The following is a 16,418-nucleotide window of genomic DNA, read 5'->3' on the forward strand; positions in this document are numbered from 1 at the left end:
CAGGCTGTGTGTGTGTGTGTGTGTGTGTGTGTGTGTGTGTGTGTGTGTGTGTGTGTGTGTGTGTGTGTGTGTGTGTGTGTGTGTGTATGTGTGTGTGTGTGTGTGTGTGTGTGTGTGTGTGTGTGTGTGTGTCAGGCTATGCTCCTACTCACCTCTGTGCTCCAGGTCGTGGTGGTTCTTCTCATCCTTAACAGGCAGGTGGGCCTGGCTGCCAAGAGCACCCAGAGCCAGCAAGCCAGAGCCGGCGCCCGTCACAGGGGGGATGCCGGGAGGCTGCAGGCCTGACGGGTGGGGGGGCAGCTGGACTGGGGGCCCGTGGGCTGCGTGAGAGAGGTGCTGAGCCTGGAGCTGCTGCTGCTGTAAACAAATGCACAGAGACAAGACAGAGGACAAGTGGGTCGGCTGTGAAATGAATCCATGGATGACCACACTCCACTCATGCATTAGAGCGGGCTTTGACCACATTTAGTTCAAGGCCAAACCGTTTATGCAGAATAGACTGACAGAGACTGCCAACATGCTGATCCAGCACATCGACTGGCTCAGGGGAAAAGTGATTCTGTACATAGCTCTAGTTGTACAGAACGAGAACGTCAGGATCATCTGACTGTAAGCAATTCATTTCCAAACATTAACTATATCTCACATGCTCAAAGTCTTTAGCAACACTGCTGCTCATCATTATCCCAAAAGAGGCTGAACTGAATCCTGTAGCACCAAAATGTACATTTTTATAACGTCATATATTCTAGCAGATACTCAACATGCTTTAACACAGCTGATACTCTTCTGAGATCTTGACCTCGTCTTAATACTGTGCAGTTCCTGCTTATCTTTTCCCACTGAGGACCAAAGATCTTTTTGTGACAACTATATTCGACAACATGTCTTCTCTGATTGTCAGAAAGGACACAGAGTTTCGCTCCCTCCCAACCCCTTCGCTTCAGTTCAAAAATCGATAAGGTCTACACTCTAAAACCTCGAACCCTTTTAACACTCTGGAAAACCAAGCAAGCACGCCCGCCTGCTCCTCTAGCAAAATGCAGTTAAGCACAGACACATTGGAGAACACACACACAGCTCCCAAGAGGCTGTGGATGTGTGTGTGTGTGTGTGTGTGTGTGTGTGTGTGTGTGTGTGTGTGTGTGTGTGTGTGTGTGTGTGTGTGTGTGTGTGTGTCAGGCAGCCAGAGAGGAGTGAGTAGATAGACAGGAGTTAAATAGCCACTCAGGCAAGAGGGAAGCAAGTGCTTTAAAACAAGGTTAAATAACACTTAGCACATCCATCAACCGCTCCTCTAAAACAGAAAAAAAAAACAAAAAAAAAAAAACATGATTGCTATTCTGCTTGCTAGATAGAACTTCAATACCCTCATCCATACATTCATTACACCAGCTAGGCGAGGGTATATCCAGTGGCTTACCACATTTAAAGGTTTATTTAGCAGCTGGCCATTATTCAGTCAGCTCATTATGTCGAGCTGGACCTGAAATCGCACAATGGACGTAAGCGACTGAGGAGCAGCATTGTTAATCGATATTGTACTGGTGTGCAGAGCAGCCTATTTGTTGTGGGAAAGGAAAAGCCAGCAGAAAGGGAGGAAGGGGCGGCCAGAGTGGAGAAAAGGAGGGAGAGGCAGAATCAGAAAATAACAAGAGAACGACAGAGAGAGGGATGGAGGCAGAGACGTCCCTATTGAGTGTGCCTAATGAGGAAAAGCGTGCAGGGATCATTATCAAGAAGCCTCATTAACGAGCTATGGCTGAGGAGAGCGGCGAGGAGAGGAGAGATGAGGGGGAGGGAGGAGAGAGAGAGAGAGAGAGAGAGAGAGAGAGAGGGAGAGAAATTCAGAAAATAAATTGCTTCCAATTCAATATTCATGGATAAAGAGCTGGCTTCCTTTCACACTTATCTTTTTTCATTATGTGTAAATGCCGCCGCAGCTCAGTCAACTTTCACAGGAAACAGGCAATTAAAGTTAACTAGGCGAAGCTGGCTCCCTGCAGAACAGTACTGTCAGGTGGAACACGCATCAACAGCACCGGCACAAACCAGCTGCCAGACCGACTTAATAAGTTTGGCAGTCATGGCCACATTACTTATCCTGTGCTTTACAACAACTTCTATGGAACATCCTCGCTCCTTCAGTCGACGCCTCAAAAGGTGAGACTTCGTCTTTCTCATCGGATTGATTTCTGTCTCAGAATTAGATTGAAACACTGGATTTGAATCTGAGGTTAAAACTGAAGTGCTTAAAATCTGTGTTGCCTGATTGAGGCAGACAAAGGACATAATACAAACAAAAAATACACACATACACACACACACACCCAAGGCATGCTCTGCCTCAAGGAAACATCATCTCCCTAAACAAAGACACATGTTAGACTACCAGAGACCAGTTCAGAACGCTCAGGGGGGGAAGAACAGATTCACTATGTTTAGTAAATTCTTTAAAAAAAACTGACCATGAAGGCTGGGTAGACACTATGAGGCGGCTGCTGCTGCTGGATCAAAGGGGAGAGGGAGAGGAGATTCAGCCAACACAATAACAAGCATGAAACTATGGCTGCAACCTGACATGACGACTTATCCTGTGTTAACAAAGGAGAAAGAATCACTTTGAGTCCAAGGTATTGCCTTCACATTGCTGGTTTAGTAATTCCACAATCCAAATACACAAATGATTGAGTTTGTTATTAAAGGAAGCAAAGAAACTACATGTATTGCGTAAGAGACTGTCTATGTTCTTTGCTGTTAGCTGACCTCTATATGTCGCAGTTACACACACGATTGTGAGAAGAAAAAAAAAAACCCTGCACGAGTGGCTGATGTCCTCTGTAGCTTTAGGACACAGCTGTAAATACCTCCAACAGTCAGTTCACTTGATGCGTTTGGAGGCACAGTACACATTTGAAAACACATCCCTGAAATAAGACTCCTGAGGATCTGATGGATGAGGATGCAGAGACACAGATATTCAGCTGTATTTATCTGGGCCCAAGTTCAAGCGTCTAGGTCAACACAGAGCAGACGTCAACATTAAACGTTTAAAGAGTCAATCAGAGCAGCTGCATTTTAATGTTTAGCTGTTGTTTGACCAGCATGTTAAGAAAGTACTCCATGTCAGCCTGAATACAAATAGAGCACATACATCTTGTTAAATGACCTTTAAAAAACATTTTTTTTTAAACGTCAAACGAACGGCGAGCTAAGGCAAATAAAATATACATCTGTAACTGGATCACATCTTAACTTTAAACAAACCTCAGACCACATGTTAAGATATTAAGACAAGCTATACACTCAGGAAGTCTACACACTGAAAATGTTTTTTTTCTAAAGTATGCATGCACCTGGAATAAAACTAACATGTTTTTGTTTTTGTACTGTAATCACATGATCCAGAAAAGCATCAAACACAAAAGCAGGTAGTGTTGAAGTTTGCATTGTGGAACATTTCCATAAGGGTTGGCGATAAGCAGCGCGGCACCTGTAACTGACTCGTTAAACATTGTCCCGATACAATCTTGGCCTGTGTTGAATCATGGAAATGCGAGTGCACCTCTGACACTCAATCAAACTCAATCACATGTCGCCTCCAGCCACAACTTAGGCAAACTCTCGTGGAGGAAAGAGGCGGCTCATTTGCATTTAGACCTCAGACTTTTCTTCCCCTTTACACATTTCAGCACATTAAGCTAACAGCTAACTCTGGTTGGTTTACCTTTGAGATGATGATCCCAGTGTTGTTTATGTTACCACGTTTTTGTTTTGGTCTTTTGATCGTCTTTATTCTCCTGCATACAACTAAAACCTGATTGGTCAATACTCCTCACACACAAAGACACATCAGAATGCATGTCAAGCCTGTCTTCTGCCTACATTATATAATGTTATACGATATCTCTCTCTTTCTATTTACTTCGGCCTCATTCAAAATGACAATATTTAATCCTAGGACTGTAAGACCTTCACATGAAGTGAGCTCAGATCTTCTGACCCTGAAGCTGAAACTAATCCTTTCTATTTGACATCAGTCACCTGAAAGAAGTCAAATATAAGAAGTCAGGGACTTTAACAAATCCTAACGGATCAGACCTGAGATCTGTGCCTGTGGTCGTCTGGACTCAAATCTCGCTGCTGTTTGTGACGCTCTCTGAATCCCTCGGAGACTTTAACGACACCACAAACACACCGCCTCACTCACACAGAGGGGACATGAAGATTGATCACCTGTCAGGGCTCTGCGCCAACGATTAAACTCAGTTTTCTTTCGTCTGTGTGTGTGTGTGTGTGTGTCTGTGTGTGTTCTGTCTGGCCCTGCCCACCATTAATGAAGGCAGGGTCAGTGTGTGGACAGTCTTGACTGTGCTGGATGGAGGAATAAAAAGAAAAGGAAACAGGAAGTAATTATCTTGAAAACTGCAGGTTGTGCTCCTGGCTCATTTTCCTTAATCGAATTTCGATATCTGCCTCTCATTAGTCTTGACTCCCAACCAGTGAGAACAGCTTACCGACAGCAAGCCTCTGCTACAGAGGGCTAATAAAAAGGGTCAACTATCCATCTGGGTCCAGGCTGGCTACAGAGAGCATTCAGCACATGCAGTTAAATAAAACCAGATGAAAGGGCAACTAAACCCACCTCAGGCTGGAAGGTTCAGTGACTGTTTAGGGCTGTGGCTCCATTAAAAGGTCAATTACTGATTTAAAATTGAACTCTTATCCTCCATCACACTTAAGATGGCTGCAGATACTCAAACATAAGAAAGGTGTTTCAGGTATAATCAGTGTCAAACAAGCAGCACAAATAAGAGCCAAATGAAAACGCTAACACTGGAGCTGAGAACGTGCAGTATAGATTACTATCACACCCAGCGGCTAAACGAGGAACCACATTCACAACCCTCGCACAGCTGATCACAACTAAAGCAGTAAATATCCACTCAATAAAGAATTCACATAATACATTCATCATTAAAACACCACAGCTCACATCAACAGTGTCCTTGACTTTGGGAAGTTGTGGTCGGCCTTTTGGTTATTTTATTGAGAGAGACTATAATTAACTGATTAATAAACAACAAGGAAAACAGTAAGACAAAGCGTCGCCTTGTTGAATGTCCAATATTGGCAGTTTTTCCTTTCCTTTGTGTTTTATAATAAGTGCTTGGATGTAGCTGAAATCTTTTATCCTCTCCTGCTTACAAATGTTCAGTACCTGCTACAACCGTCCTGCTGTAATCTCTGCTGCAGTCACACTGCTTGTCCAACTTTACTGCTCTTTAATCCTTCTGCCACAGGGTCAGAGGTTTGGCTAAGTCTGTTGGCTGGAAGCTTTTATCTAATTAAAGTGCAGCCAGAGTGAAATCTGAGAAACCCCACAATCTGATCTCAGCCTGGACTGTGTTACTTTCTATCAGATGTTCTTTGACTCTGCCTGAGAGGAGAACATCAGAGCTGCTGCTCAGAGCTGCACACTGGGGGCCGGCAGGTCACAGTTAACCAACAATCAGTGGAAAGACACCATATTGCCAGCACATTGCAAACATTGTGAACTCAAATTAAACATAATAAACCACTGTAGACAGGGGCAAAACTGAACAAGAGAGGAGCATATGGACTTGCTAGTTTAAATTCATTATAAAACTAAAATGCCACAATTCACCTCGGAATCTATCGGCCTTTTCCTGCTTATTCTTGACCTGTTACTCTTCAAACTGAAGCCCTTAAAAGGTGAATGAAAACCTGATCGTACTGTGACAAGCCTGTGCTCCTCTTTACATGCAGCTTTGCCTCTGGCTTCAGGTGAAATTAAGTAAGAAAAGGGGGTATACACACAGTGAGAGGCAGATTGGGAAGTCCACGTACCCCGATGATAGCATTTAGCTCAGTCATTGTCACCTGCTTGGCCCGTTCAACAGCCTGAGCCACCTGCTGTTGATGCTGCAGGACACAGAAACACAAGGATTAGATTCCTGCTAGGAAATGACATCACAAAAGGTTGGGGGAAAAAGGCTAAAGGTTTATCTACACAAGTCTACAACTCAACACTCAAGGTGAGGAGTGGAAAATAAAAAGCCATTTTATCTCACTTAACCCAAATAAATACCACTGAACTATTTCTGTTTCCATTGCAACCATTCACATTGTAATTACAGTATGATATATAAGAAGCAGGGTTGAGGACATTTACCAATGATGAATCAATTATTGTCAAGGATTTGAATTTCTATTAGTAACTGACACATCGTGTACTCGGATAAGAAGCTTTCACATCCCTACAGAACCCATGGATATGGTCCCAGTAACAGCCCCCTCGATGTCTCAAACAGTTACTAATGAATGAAATGAGCTGCAAGCTGTCGTGACACTCACCTCTTGTGACAAGAACGGCATGATCTGAGCCAGAATTGCATTGAGACGTTTGGCGATCTCAGTCTGTGAGGAAGAAAGAGGAAAGGTTAGAACCATTTTAAAGTGGAACTGCATGACACGGGCAACATGATAATTAAACCGTTAAACTAGCTATAAAACACAAGGGCAAATGTTTGCAGCGTCCTTCTGGACAGATCATGTGTTTCTTAACTAAATTAGGATGGCCTTAAACAAATGTACCTCTCTCTCTCTCCTGCCTCCATTAGACTCAGGCCTTATTTCATTAGCAGGTTGAAATATGCTAATACCATCTGGCTGGAGAGACCATAATGAGATCCATACTTCATAATTATGGCCCATAGAGAGGGCGGTAGTGCACACTGAGGCAGACAGGTTAACCCTGTATCTATCAGAGGCATCTCTGTATCGACCCTGGAATATTAGCTGGGACAGAAAGATGATACTGCAGGCTGGATGAACACAGAGCACTTTACAGCGCTGGATTCAGACAAATGGATCTGCTGTGCTGTCAGTCTTATGCACTTGAATGTCCCAAGACATTTGGCCTAAACCCATTTCCTTTTTTAAGTCTGTATTTTCTACAGAGAGGCGCAGGAGGAGGAGAGAAACACAAAAGTAGAAAGCAGCAGAAAGAAGAACGGGTGGAGCATGTGGGGGGGGGGGGGTGAAGTGAAACGCTCTGATTTGACACTAAGGTAATGTAGTTTGACTGAACCGAGGGAGGTGAACTAATTGATTCTGAGAGATTAGGGGTGGAGGCCCAGCAGGTGTGTGTGTGTGTGTGTGTGGGGGGGGGGGGGGGGGGGGGGGGGGTGAGGTCCTTCCCGCCGTTTTATAGACTTCTGCATTCCACTAATTTTCTCCTTTAACCTTTTTTGACTGTGAAAGGAGGAGGGAGGAGAAGGAGAGTGGAAACGGGGGACAGAAGGTGCCGGTAGCCTTTTGCCCAGCTCTCCTGTGTCACTCTTTTCTTTTAAGTGGAGGGGAGAGGAAAAGAAATAGAGAAGGGGGGCGGGTGGGCGGACCTTTGCTGGCCTGTCAGGAATTATCTCACAACCCCCCGTCTGACCTCATAGGCACTGTGCATTCTCTCTCCCCTCTCCCTCCTCCAAATGCTTCTTCACACCCCTCCTTGCTAATCTCCACTCCTCTCCTCCGTGCCCTCCTTCTTTCCTCCTTCTCTCTCATCTCCCCTCTCTTCTGTTGCTGGGGAAACGCTATCTGGCACGGCTGATCGTTATGTAAATTGGGCTGGGGCGCTGACCAGAACAGCCTGTAAAATCATATTAGGCGCAGCAAAGAGGCAGGTCATTAAATTGAATTTTCAGCCTGTCGATCTGATCGGCACGGGAAATTAATGAGGGATAACTGGGAGTGGGGAGGTTGGGAGGGGGGGGGGTCGCACTAGAGGGGAGGCTTAGAGAAAGAGTAGGAGGGAGCTCTGTGGAGACTCATAAACCATCATCATTAGCGGGGGCTGGATACAATGACACACAGTAGGATTAGAGTGTTTCAGTATCACACCACTTCTCTGGAAATGGCTGCAAGGGGAGCAACATGGGGCTTGTAGGACACAGCGGTGGACTGATACACTGCTATTACAGCAACAACATCACAAACCCTCACCAAAAAATGATTCACAAAGACAGGCATCCATATGTTCGTAGAAAATCCACACGTCATGGACAAAATCATTCATGGGATTCAAATTACACGTGGCGGCAGGTGAGGTGCAGCAGGTGCTTTCAGAGCCGACATCATGCAGAGTTGAGTTTCTGTTAATTGTTCCTAAACACTTGGCCACCTCTAAAACTTGGGTCAACATTTTTTCGGCCAGGAACCTAAACAATGGAGCACACTTCCTCTTCAGACACTTTTGTTTTTCTTGTCTCGGCCTGATTCTTAATTCATAAATTGCCTAGCACTCTTTAACTCAAACTGAGGTAATGTGAGGGCAAACACATCAAGCTATTAAACACACTGTAAAAGCTTTAATGTAATTGCCACCTACATGAACAACATCTTTTATAAAGTAGTCCCTCTGCTCTGTTCTGATACGTTAGAGAGTTTAAATGCGCAGTTTATTTGCCCTAATTTTTCACTGACATTTTGAAGGGAAAAAATACTTACAACACATCCCATCCAATGACTCGCAGCACCCTTAAATGACTCCCACTTTACTGTGGAGGCTCTATTCTCCACAGTGCTTTTAGCGGCACAGACAGGCACTGGAAAGAGTTTATTGTCACTTAAAACCACTGAAAACAGAAGCCTTTGAGCCGGCAGAAGCTTTTCACTGCAGCTCCACAATTACAGGTACTCAGGGTTGTCTAGTAGCACCACAGCTCTGAGAGGCTCTCTCTCTCTCTCTCCATTGCATCCCTCTGTCAATGGTGCGTTGAAAGCCATTTGGCTGTTTGTCGCTGTAGGCATTAGCCCGCAAGTAGAGAGCAGAGTCACTGACGAGGATTCAATTGGCGAGGAAAACAAGTGGCATATGACGGGGGGGGGAGCAGAGATGGGCTGTTTGGGAATTATCTTCTCAGCCAGAGCAGAGGAAGAGAGAGGCACTTAGAGGTATCTTGTTCATTACAAATGCATGAAGGATATTTTGCATGTGCATGTCTTTCTATTTCGAGCTCTCACACACAAAACTGTAGTGACATCCTATTTCTGCAGGGGAGCGTATGAAGACGGGCTGTTTTCCAACAGATTGCATCCGATTCAGAGCATCATGTAAACAATATTTGGTAACTTTCATTTGGATGATACAGTTTACGTGTACACGCACACGTAAAGTATTTCCTGTCCTTTAACCACAGCAACACCGACACACAAAACAATCATCGGCTGGCTGGTTGAGTACACCCAAACACTGAGACACTAATTGTGTAAAACTGTTTCAAGAAGGCCCGCTATCAAAAATCCAGCATGTCTCACAGCCTCCACTAACCTTGTCAACCTCCCTCGAGAGACTGTATGTGTGTGTGTGTGTGTGTGTGTGTGTGTGTGTGTGTGTGTGTTCTCGTAGTCAGTTTGTTTTGGCTTAGAGACAGGTCGGCCATCATCACCTTGGCAAACAATTCCAGGAATCCTCGATAAATTATTCATTTGTACAGGCTCCCCATTTCTCCCTTCCTCTGGTCCTCCTCTCACCCTCTCCCACCATCCAGGAAATGGGCATGACTCTGATAAAGCACTTTCTTTGTTTCTCTTATTCATTCAACAAGTGAGGAAATGAATACCAAAATTAACAGATGTTCAGGTACAGATTTTTTCCTTCCAAACACCAACACTAACAACTCGAGTTGAATATTGGCCATACAAGTGTGACTCAGTAATCTGCATAGTTTTGGGGGGGGGGGGGGGATGGTTGTAACATTTTGCTTCCTCTGATTAAGTATTCAAAAGGACAAGTAAAATTATTTTTAAAAAATGCTCGTTTGCTTTCACTTTACCTAAAGAGAGAACTGAAATCAAGAGAATGAAACAAGAGACAAACAGGGTCCACAGCAGAGAACAGCGGTTGTGAAAAACAAAGCAACCAACAGCACAGAGTCAGCAGGGCATGTTGCTGAGGCAGCCTAATGAGCTGCGCTAATTAAAATCACTTATTGACAGCGAGCGAGGGTGATTACCTCCACCCTGCACGCTCATGCCATCATAAGAGACACTGTCAAAACAAATTACCCCCCAGCAACCGCACACATTACCTCGTAGCAACAATTCAGATCAGCAGTAAGTGTAAGGGAAGTTGTGTGTCTCTTACCATTTAAGGGATGCAAGTACTTGTTAGTGTGTGTGTGTGTGTGTGTGTGTGTGTGTGTGTGTGTGTGTGTGTGTGTGTCCGCCCATTTGCCTAGTTTTAAATCCAGCTTTGGGGCGACAAACAACACAAAGTGGGTTTATCAAGTCTTTTTTTCCCAAACACAAATCTTCTACAAAGTAATATGCCCGCCAGCATCTAATAATCCCCCCCTCCTCCTCCTCCGACCAATAACAGGGACCGCTAAGGGCGGTCTGTTTACCTCTCACTGATGTCATCACAAACACTCATTCAGCGGGGGGAGGGGGGGTGAGGGGAGGTGGCTGGTATCATGCATTATTCAGAGTGGTCCGTCGACTCCACCGGGCTTATTGATAAACAAAGAAGATGCACAGGAGAGGACCAGTCGATTAACCCATTTACCCTGAAGCCTCTTGCTCCTTTCCTGTCCCCTCCTCCTCCCCTTTCCTTTGTCCACTGCTACCAGCATCCACCCACAACAACCAGTCCTGCCCCCCCCCCCCCAACGCCTGCATTGCCTCAACCTCCTTGTGGGTGATAAGTGCCTAACAGAAAATGCTCCAGAACAGGGAGGTGGGGGTGAGGCAGTGAGTTCCCTGATAAACAGAAAACACCTACTTAGCACACACACACACACACACACACGCAGCACGTGCCTGGAGAAATCATCTAAGGCTGATGAATTGTGCAGTGTGCTGCTGTTCCAACTGGGCCTCCCTCCCACTGATGCCATTAACCTTCTGGATCTGAGGGCCATGCAGTCTCCACCCCACCTCCTTCTTTCTCCCCCCTGCCCTCATACATCATATCATACAGCTTGTAACACGAGGGCCATCATTCACATCACATCACTGGGGTGGCGGGGCAGGCGGAGGAGGGGAAGGCAATGAAAAGACACGGGGCAATAGAAGGTTAAAAAAAGAGGAATGAGGGGATGAAAGGTGAAAAAGAATCAAGACAGAATTAAAGGAATGTAAGTGTAGAGATTAAGATCACATTTCTGAACTGGAATCAAGATCATGCTGATGCCTGTTGATACAGAAGAAAACGTGGGTGTCACAAGGTTGACACAACGACCCTGGGTCAGCTCTTTAGCTGAACAGAGAGAGTTTTTGGCAGTGCTAATCTGACTTCTACAGAGTGTGTGTTTCATTAACGACTATCTTACAACTACATGGAAAATCAACCTGCCAATCACAGCTGAACACAAAGCATGCACGTCCCATTCTGGGGACGTGCAGACTTCATTCTTTTGTAAAACTTTATTGATGCCTGCGAAATTCGGGTTTACACTGTTATTAGAGGTACACGCTTCTCACACACATGGGCCTGAATCACACACACACACACGCACAAACAGGACCTGTGGACGTATGTCAGCAGAGAGTGCCCCAGAGCAGTTTTTGGGGTTCTGTGCCTTGCTCAAGGGCACCTCGGCAGTGCTCAAGAAGTGCCCTTGCACCTCTCCAGCTACCAGATTTTTTGTCCACACCGAGACTTGAATCGTAGGTGTGTTTATGTCCCTCAGTCACGGGGGGGGGGGGGGGGGGGGGGGGGGCAACCCAAGTCGCTACGGACTGAGCTAGAGCGTCGCCAAGACAAGCCTCCATACCTCTGAAAAGAAGCTCAAAATTCATTCAACTAAACTGTCTCTATCCAACTGCCAAACTGTCTCTTTATCCCAAAATAATTGTTCTCTGCACGGGTGAAAGAAATGACACAAAATCCAAGAGATAACATCTTAAAGGGACGGCACTTATTTCCAAAACTGTGTTTGAGCACATCAAGTTGTCAACACCGGACAGACCAAAAAAAAACAAAAACAAACAAAGCTGACGTAACTTCTCTGCTTGATCTCTTTTGCTTTCAGTGCCTTGTTCTTGGAAACCTCAGCAGTGCACATTCTCTGTACTGCTGCCGTTTTAACCTGACTAAATAATAAGGGTAAATATTTCAGCCTTTACAACTCTGGACTTCATAGACCGCTGATCATCTGGAAGCACCACAAAATACGAGCAGGATTTGAAACACTGTCACTTTTTCTGCAGAGAATTCAATTTGAACACATGCAGTATGCCCCCAGCTGCCCCCATCAACCCCCTCCTCTCGCCTCCATGCCTCCAGCTTACTGAATTGGCTCCTTGGGTGGTGCGGAGGAACTGCAGATATTTTTGCCCCATTCATCTGTGGAAGTCTTTCCACTGCAGCATGATGCCCAATACTGGGTGGCAGCTGAACTAATGAGCTTTTAGCCCGGCTGGCACTAGGGAGGCAGACACAGAATAGTGCAGGCATATGTGCACACACACAAACACACACATAATAAGAAGGACAAACCACACAAAAACACATCCTCTCAGACAGCCTGCCAAATACTTTACTTTAATCTTATCAAACCATCCCCATCAGGCAGCGTGCCCTCTGTGTTGTTGAGCCTGTCAGCCTTTTCACTACAGAAAGCTGGTATGTGTTCGTCTCCCAAAAGCCGTTCAGGGATGAGGGTAGACACTAAGGTCAGGTGTGTGCGTGTGTGTGTAGGTGTGTTTATATTCCTCAGTCACTAGGGGGGAGAGCTGTGGTTTGGCTAGACACAAAACATTTATGATATGACTACATACCTGTTTGTGCATCTCAATGTTGAGCCCATAGGACATCTCATAGTACTGTAAAAAGAAGACAAGAGAAAAGGTTATTACACGTCACAAATAGCTGAAAACATCTTCACAAAGACATGTCAGAAACAAAGGTTTCCTTTGAAATTCATTGAATCAAGTATTTACATACAGAATATGAGTTTTCTCCAAAGAAAATATGCTGAACATTAAGACTATAAAACATGTCGCTTCACTGGTCTTCCAAAGCACCCAAACGATAAAAGAGCAGCTCGGGGTGAGCCGTTAAAAACACACTGACATGAAACAAGGAGGTTGACAACTTCATGTTCTTCGTGCAACCACAGCTGACAAGTCTACTACTGGCTACTGTCCTCGATTACTTCCACCACACACTGCCAGTCTTCGTGCTGCAAACACGGTCTATGGCTTCAAAAACCCCAGCAGAGAGCCAATACTATTATTGAAAGCAACATTATCTGATGTTGATTGCCAAGCGCTCGTGAGCCCACCAGCAGACTAACACAAACTAAAGCTGAGCAGTTTGTCTGCCTTGTTTATCAAACACACAGCTAACAGCTTCCATTTATTATAACTACTCCCACCACCTTCTGGTCCTTCACCGGGAAAATAATATTTAACAAACGTACTGCTGCGTTTGGTTGAAGTCATTCCTTTCATGTACAAACAAGATAAGCATGCACACACAAACTTACAGTGGGGTCTGAGTTACATCACTTGGAAGATAAAGATTGTTCTGGGTTTTTTTTTCTTCCATGCACACAATGCAACTTTTCCTGTATTAGAAAGCAGCTTTGTGTTGGCTATTCTTTACAGAGGCACAGGCTTCATTGTCAATGTGTGATCATCAGGAAGCTCTGCAGTGAATGTAGCATGTTTTAACTGCACTACTGGAACAGGTTTAAACGTAACCTCATCATTGCTCTTTGATTGGGAAGCATTTTCTGGGCTCTGTACCGTTTACTGTAAAAAGAATCTTCACACAGTACAATTTGACATCATTCTCTTACAGTAGTTTAATATGATTGTTGACTTTATTAGACATTAGCACGTTCAACCAATGACTCTACAGTCTAATCTATAGACAAAAAAAGGGAGAAAAAAAAAAAAACTCAACCAGGAGTTTCAAATGTTTTGTTTTGTCTGACCAGAAGTGGAAAATATAAATCGGACTGGAAGTTTATAAGACCAAAGAATAAATCCGATAACGAGATCCCTTTATCTTAAAAATGGTCTGTGATCCTCATGAGTGATTCTTGCCTGACACCACTCAAAACAGCTGAAACAAGTACATGTTCCACTCAGCAGAAAATGTAGTTACTTGATGTGGAGCTTTGCATGTATCTCACATATCACACATCAATAGTGAAAAACGTTTCAATATAGTGATGTTTAGTTTTAGAATCACACCTGGTCCGAAGTCATAGTGTCTGTTGTCTTTGTTAATGAGAAAAAAAAATCCCTTGAGAAGTCCCTGGGTGGGTCAAAGTATCTGAACGAGCCCCTGGTACCCCTGGGGGAGTTAAGTAAAAATAAAACACTCAGGAAACCTCTGATTCATGCACAGAGCCGGCAGACCAGTCATTAAACCCCAGGGGGTCATGTTGGGTGTGTATGGGAGGGGTGGTGGGGGTCATAAAGAAGACCCCAGAGCCATAAAAGGGGGGGGGGGGAGTCGTCACACCCCACAATCAATGGTTGGACATTTGACCCCTGCTAGAGACCCCTACCCTCCTCCACACACACACACCCAACCTGTGCCTTCTAATCCAATGAAAACACAGCCATGACTCAACATACCACGCAGTGAGAAATACTAACACAGCTTTTGCAAAACACCACCTGTGACTGTTCACCTGAGGCTAAAGGGAGGGTACGGCTCTAAATCAGATTCACAGCTACACAACTGCTCTTACCATGACGTAGTGACGTTGCATCTCCGTCTTTTCATTAGCCAGTTTGTCGTACTCCACTTTAAGACTTCAGGAAAGGAAGAGAGAAAGAAATTATTAAGCTTTGTGATCAGTTTGGTATAAGGCATATCGTCAAGTTAAAGCACATTCTTTACCACAGAAGGATATCTTTACCATGAGTGTAACATCACAGTACATTTGTTGCATAAAGCTACATAAAAGGACTCAACAGAGGCAGCTTCCTCTTCCTATTCTTTCCAGGAAGTCCATGTTGTTTGCAGACGGCTGATCATTACCTGTGGTACTGCGCCTGCAGGAACTGAAACTCGTCTTTGATCCTGTCGCAGGACTCTGCTACAGTGAACTTGAAGCCAGGCTGTCCTGGCTGGTGAGGTGCCTGAAAATGGCAAAGTAAGAGATACAATCAGTGTAAATGATGCCATCAAAGTGCAGATAATAGTTCTGTATCACTTGCTGTCTCCTTCCTCGTGGTAAACTGTATGTGCATGTTTTTTTTCCCCTTTCTTTGTTATTTGTCCTCAAATTTCCCCTGAGCCCTGACTGGTGGAGGAAAGAGCGGTTTTCACAAATCAGAATGTGCTACGACTAAAGGCAGGTCACTTTATCCTTTCTGAGAGTAATGCTCCATAGAAAAGGTGTGATTTGGGGAGTTACTCAGTTTTTTTTTTTTTATTCTCGCACAATTAACATTGTCTAAGATAGTAATGCAGCTATGACAACAACGATGATAATCTGCCTCAAAGCTACCTCTCTGATCTTTTAGAAAATCTACATGACCTGTCAGTCTCTCACCTGTCTCAAAGTGAACAGTTTAAGCAGCACCGTTGCAGGAAAGGTGTGGATCAGCAGCTCCACTCTGAACAGCTAATTGGCTGTTTTGAAGGGCGTTTGTGTTTGCATCAATTTACAAATAGTGACATAGACAGCTACTTACCGGATGCCGGCCTTGTGGATACATGTCGTGTCACAAGGGAATTCGGTTTGTTTTCTCTGTTTCCGTAATCCCAGTGAAGGTGCGGTAGATCACCGCCGCCCCCTCCCCCGTGCACGCAGCAGGATGGCGGCGGACAAAGCTCCTGCTCTCGGTTACGATAAGCACACACACAACCCGACCACTGGACGTATCACAGTCAAACCTCTCTCCTTTGAACCTAAACAAACAGAAAATGGCACAGCTCAGGAGCCGAAAGACGTTGAAAGCAAAAGGCAGTGGATCCTTTGGTTGTAAATCGATCGGAATATAAAAGCTTTATGAATTTATGAACCGCACTTTTCTCGTGTTTCTTACTTGACAACATGAGAATAGTTCTATTGGAAATGGTTTTATCCGTATTGTGACATTATCCTTGCAAATGTTTCAAATGTTCGGTCTAACATGTACATATATATATATATGTATATAAATACGTCTTTATTTGCATTACAAAACAAGAGTTAGAGTAAATAATGTGTTTTATCCGTGGTATCAAATAAATCCAAAAGTTGATACTTTCAAACCACACGAGCTCAACGAAATGGGCATTTTCTTTTCTCGTAAATCTAATGAGTTGTCTTCCACAAAGGAAACAAGAAAACACAGAGCGGCTTGTTTTGGTGGTCCGGGAAGATCAGAAAACAGGGAGCTGCAGCTTTTCAAAGTCGGCTGCCATAAAGCCACACCAACAC

The 16,418-nt window shown here is 44.5% G+C and overlaps 1 protein-coding gene across 11 annotated transcripts in view; it reads right to left on the reverse strand.

Annotated features, from left to right (window-relative positions):
- tle3b (TLE family member 3, transcriptional corepressor b) overlaps positions 1-15,883 on the reverse strand; it is a 28,782-nt gene extending 12,899 nt beyond the window's left edge. The window contains exons 1-8 of one of the 11 annotated variants that reach the window (XM_079338906.1): positions 15,688-15,883; positions 15,029-15,129; positions 14,736-14,799; positions 12,805-12,849; positions 6,379-6,441; positions 5,872-5,946; positions 2,469-2,504; positions 152-357 (exon numbers count right to left, since the gene is read on the reverse strand). In XM_079338906.1, coding sequence (XP_079195032.1) covers positions 152-357; positions 2,469-2,504; positions 5,872-5,946; positions 6,379-6,441; positions 12,805-12,849; positions 14,736-14,799; positions 15,029-15,129; positions 15,688-15,711 — 614 coding nt within the window. In that variant the 5' untranslated portion in view covers positions 15,712-15,883. Of the gene's footprint in view, positions 1-151; positions 358-2,468; positions 2,508-5,841; positions 5,947-6,378; positions 6,442-12,804; positions 12,850-14,735; positions 14,800-15,028; positions 15,130-15,687 lie in introns of all 11 variants that reach the window. The other 10 variants (XM_079338905.1, XM_079338910.1, XM_079338904.1 and 7 more) reach the window with 10 other exon arrangements.
- Positions 15,884-16,418: the final 535 nt, after the last annotated feature.

Source organism: Symphodus melops, assembly GCF_947650265.1.
Source record: "Symphodus melops genome assembly, chromosome: 3".
In the NCBI taxonomy this organism is placed as follows: Eukaryota; Metazoa; Chordata; class Actinopteri; order Labriformes; family Labridae; genus Symphodus; species Symphodus melops.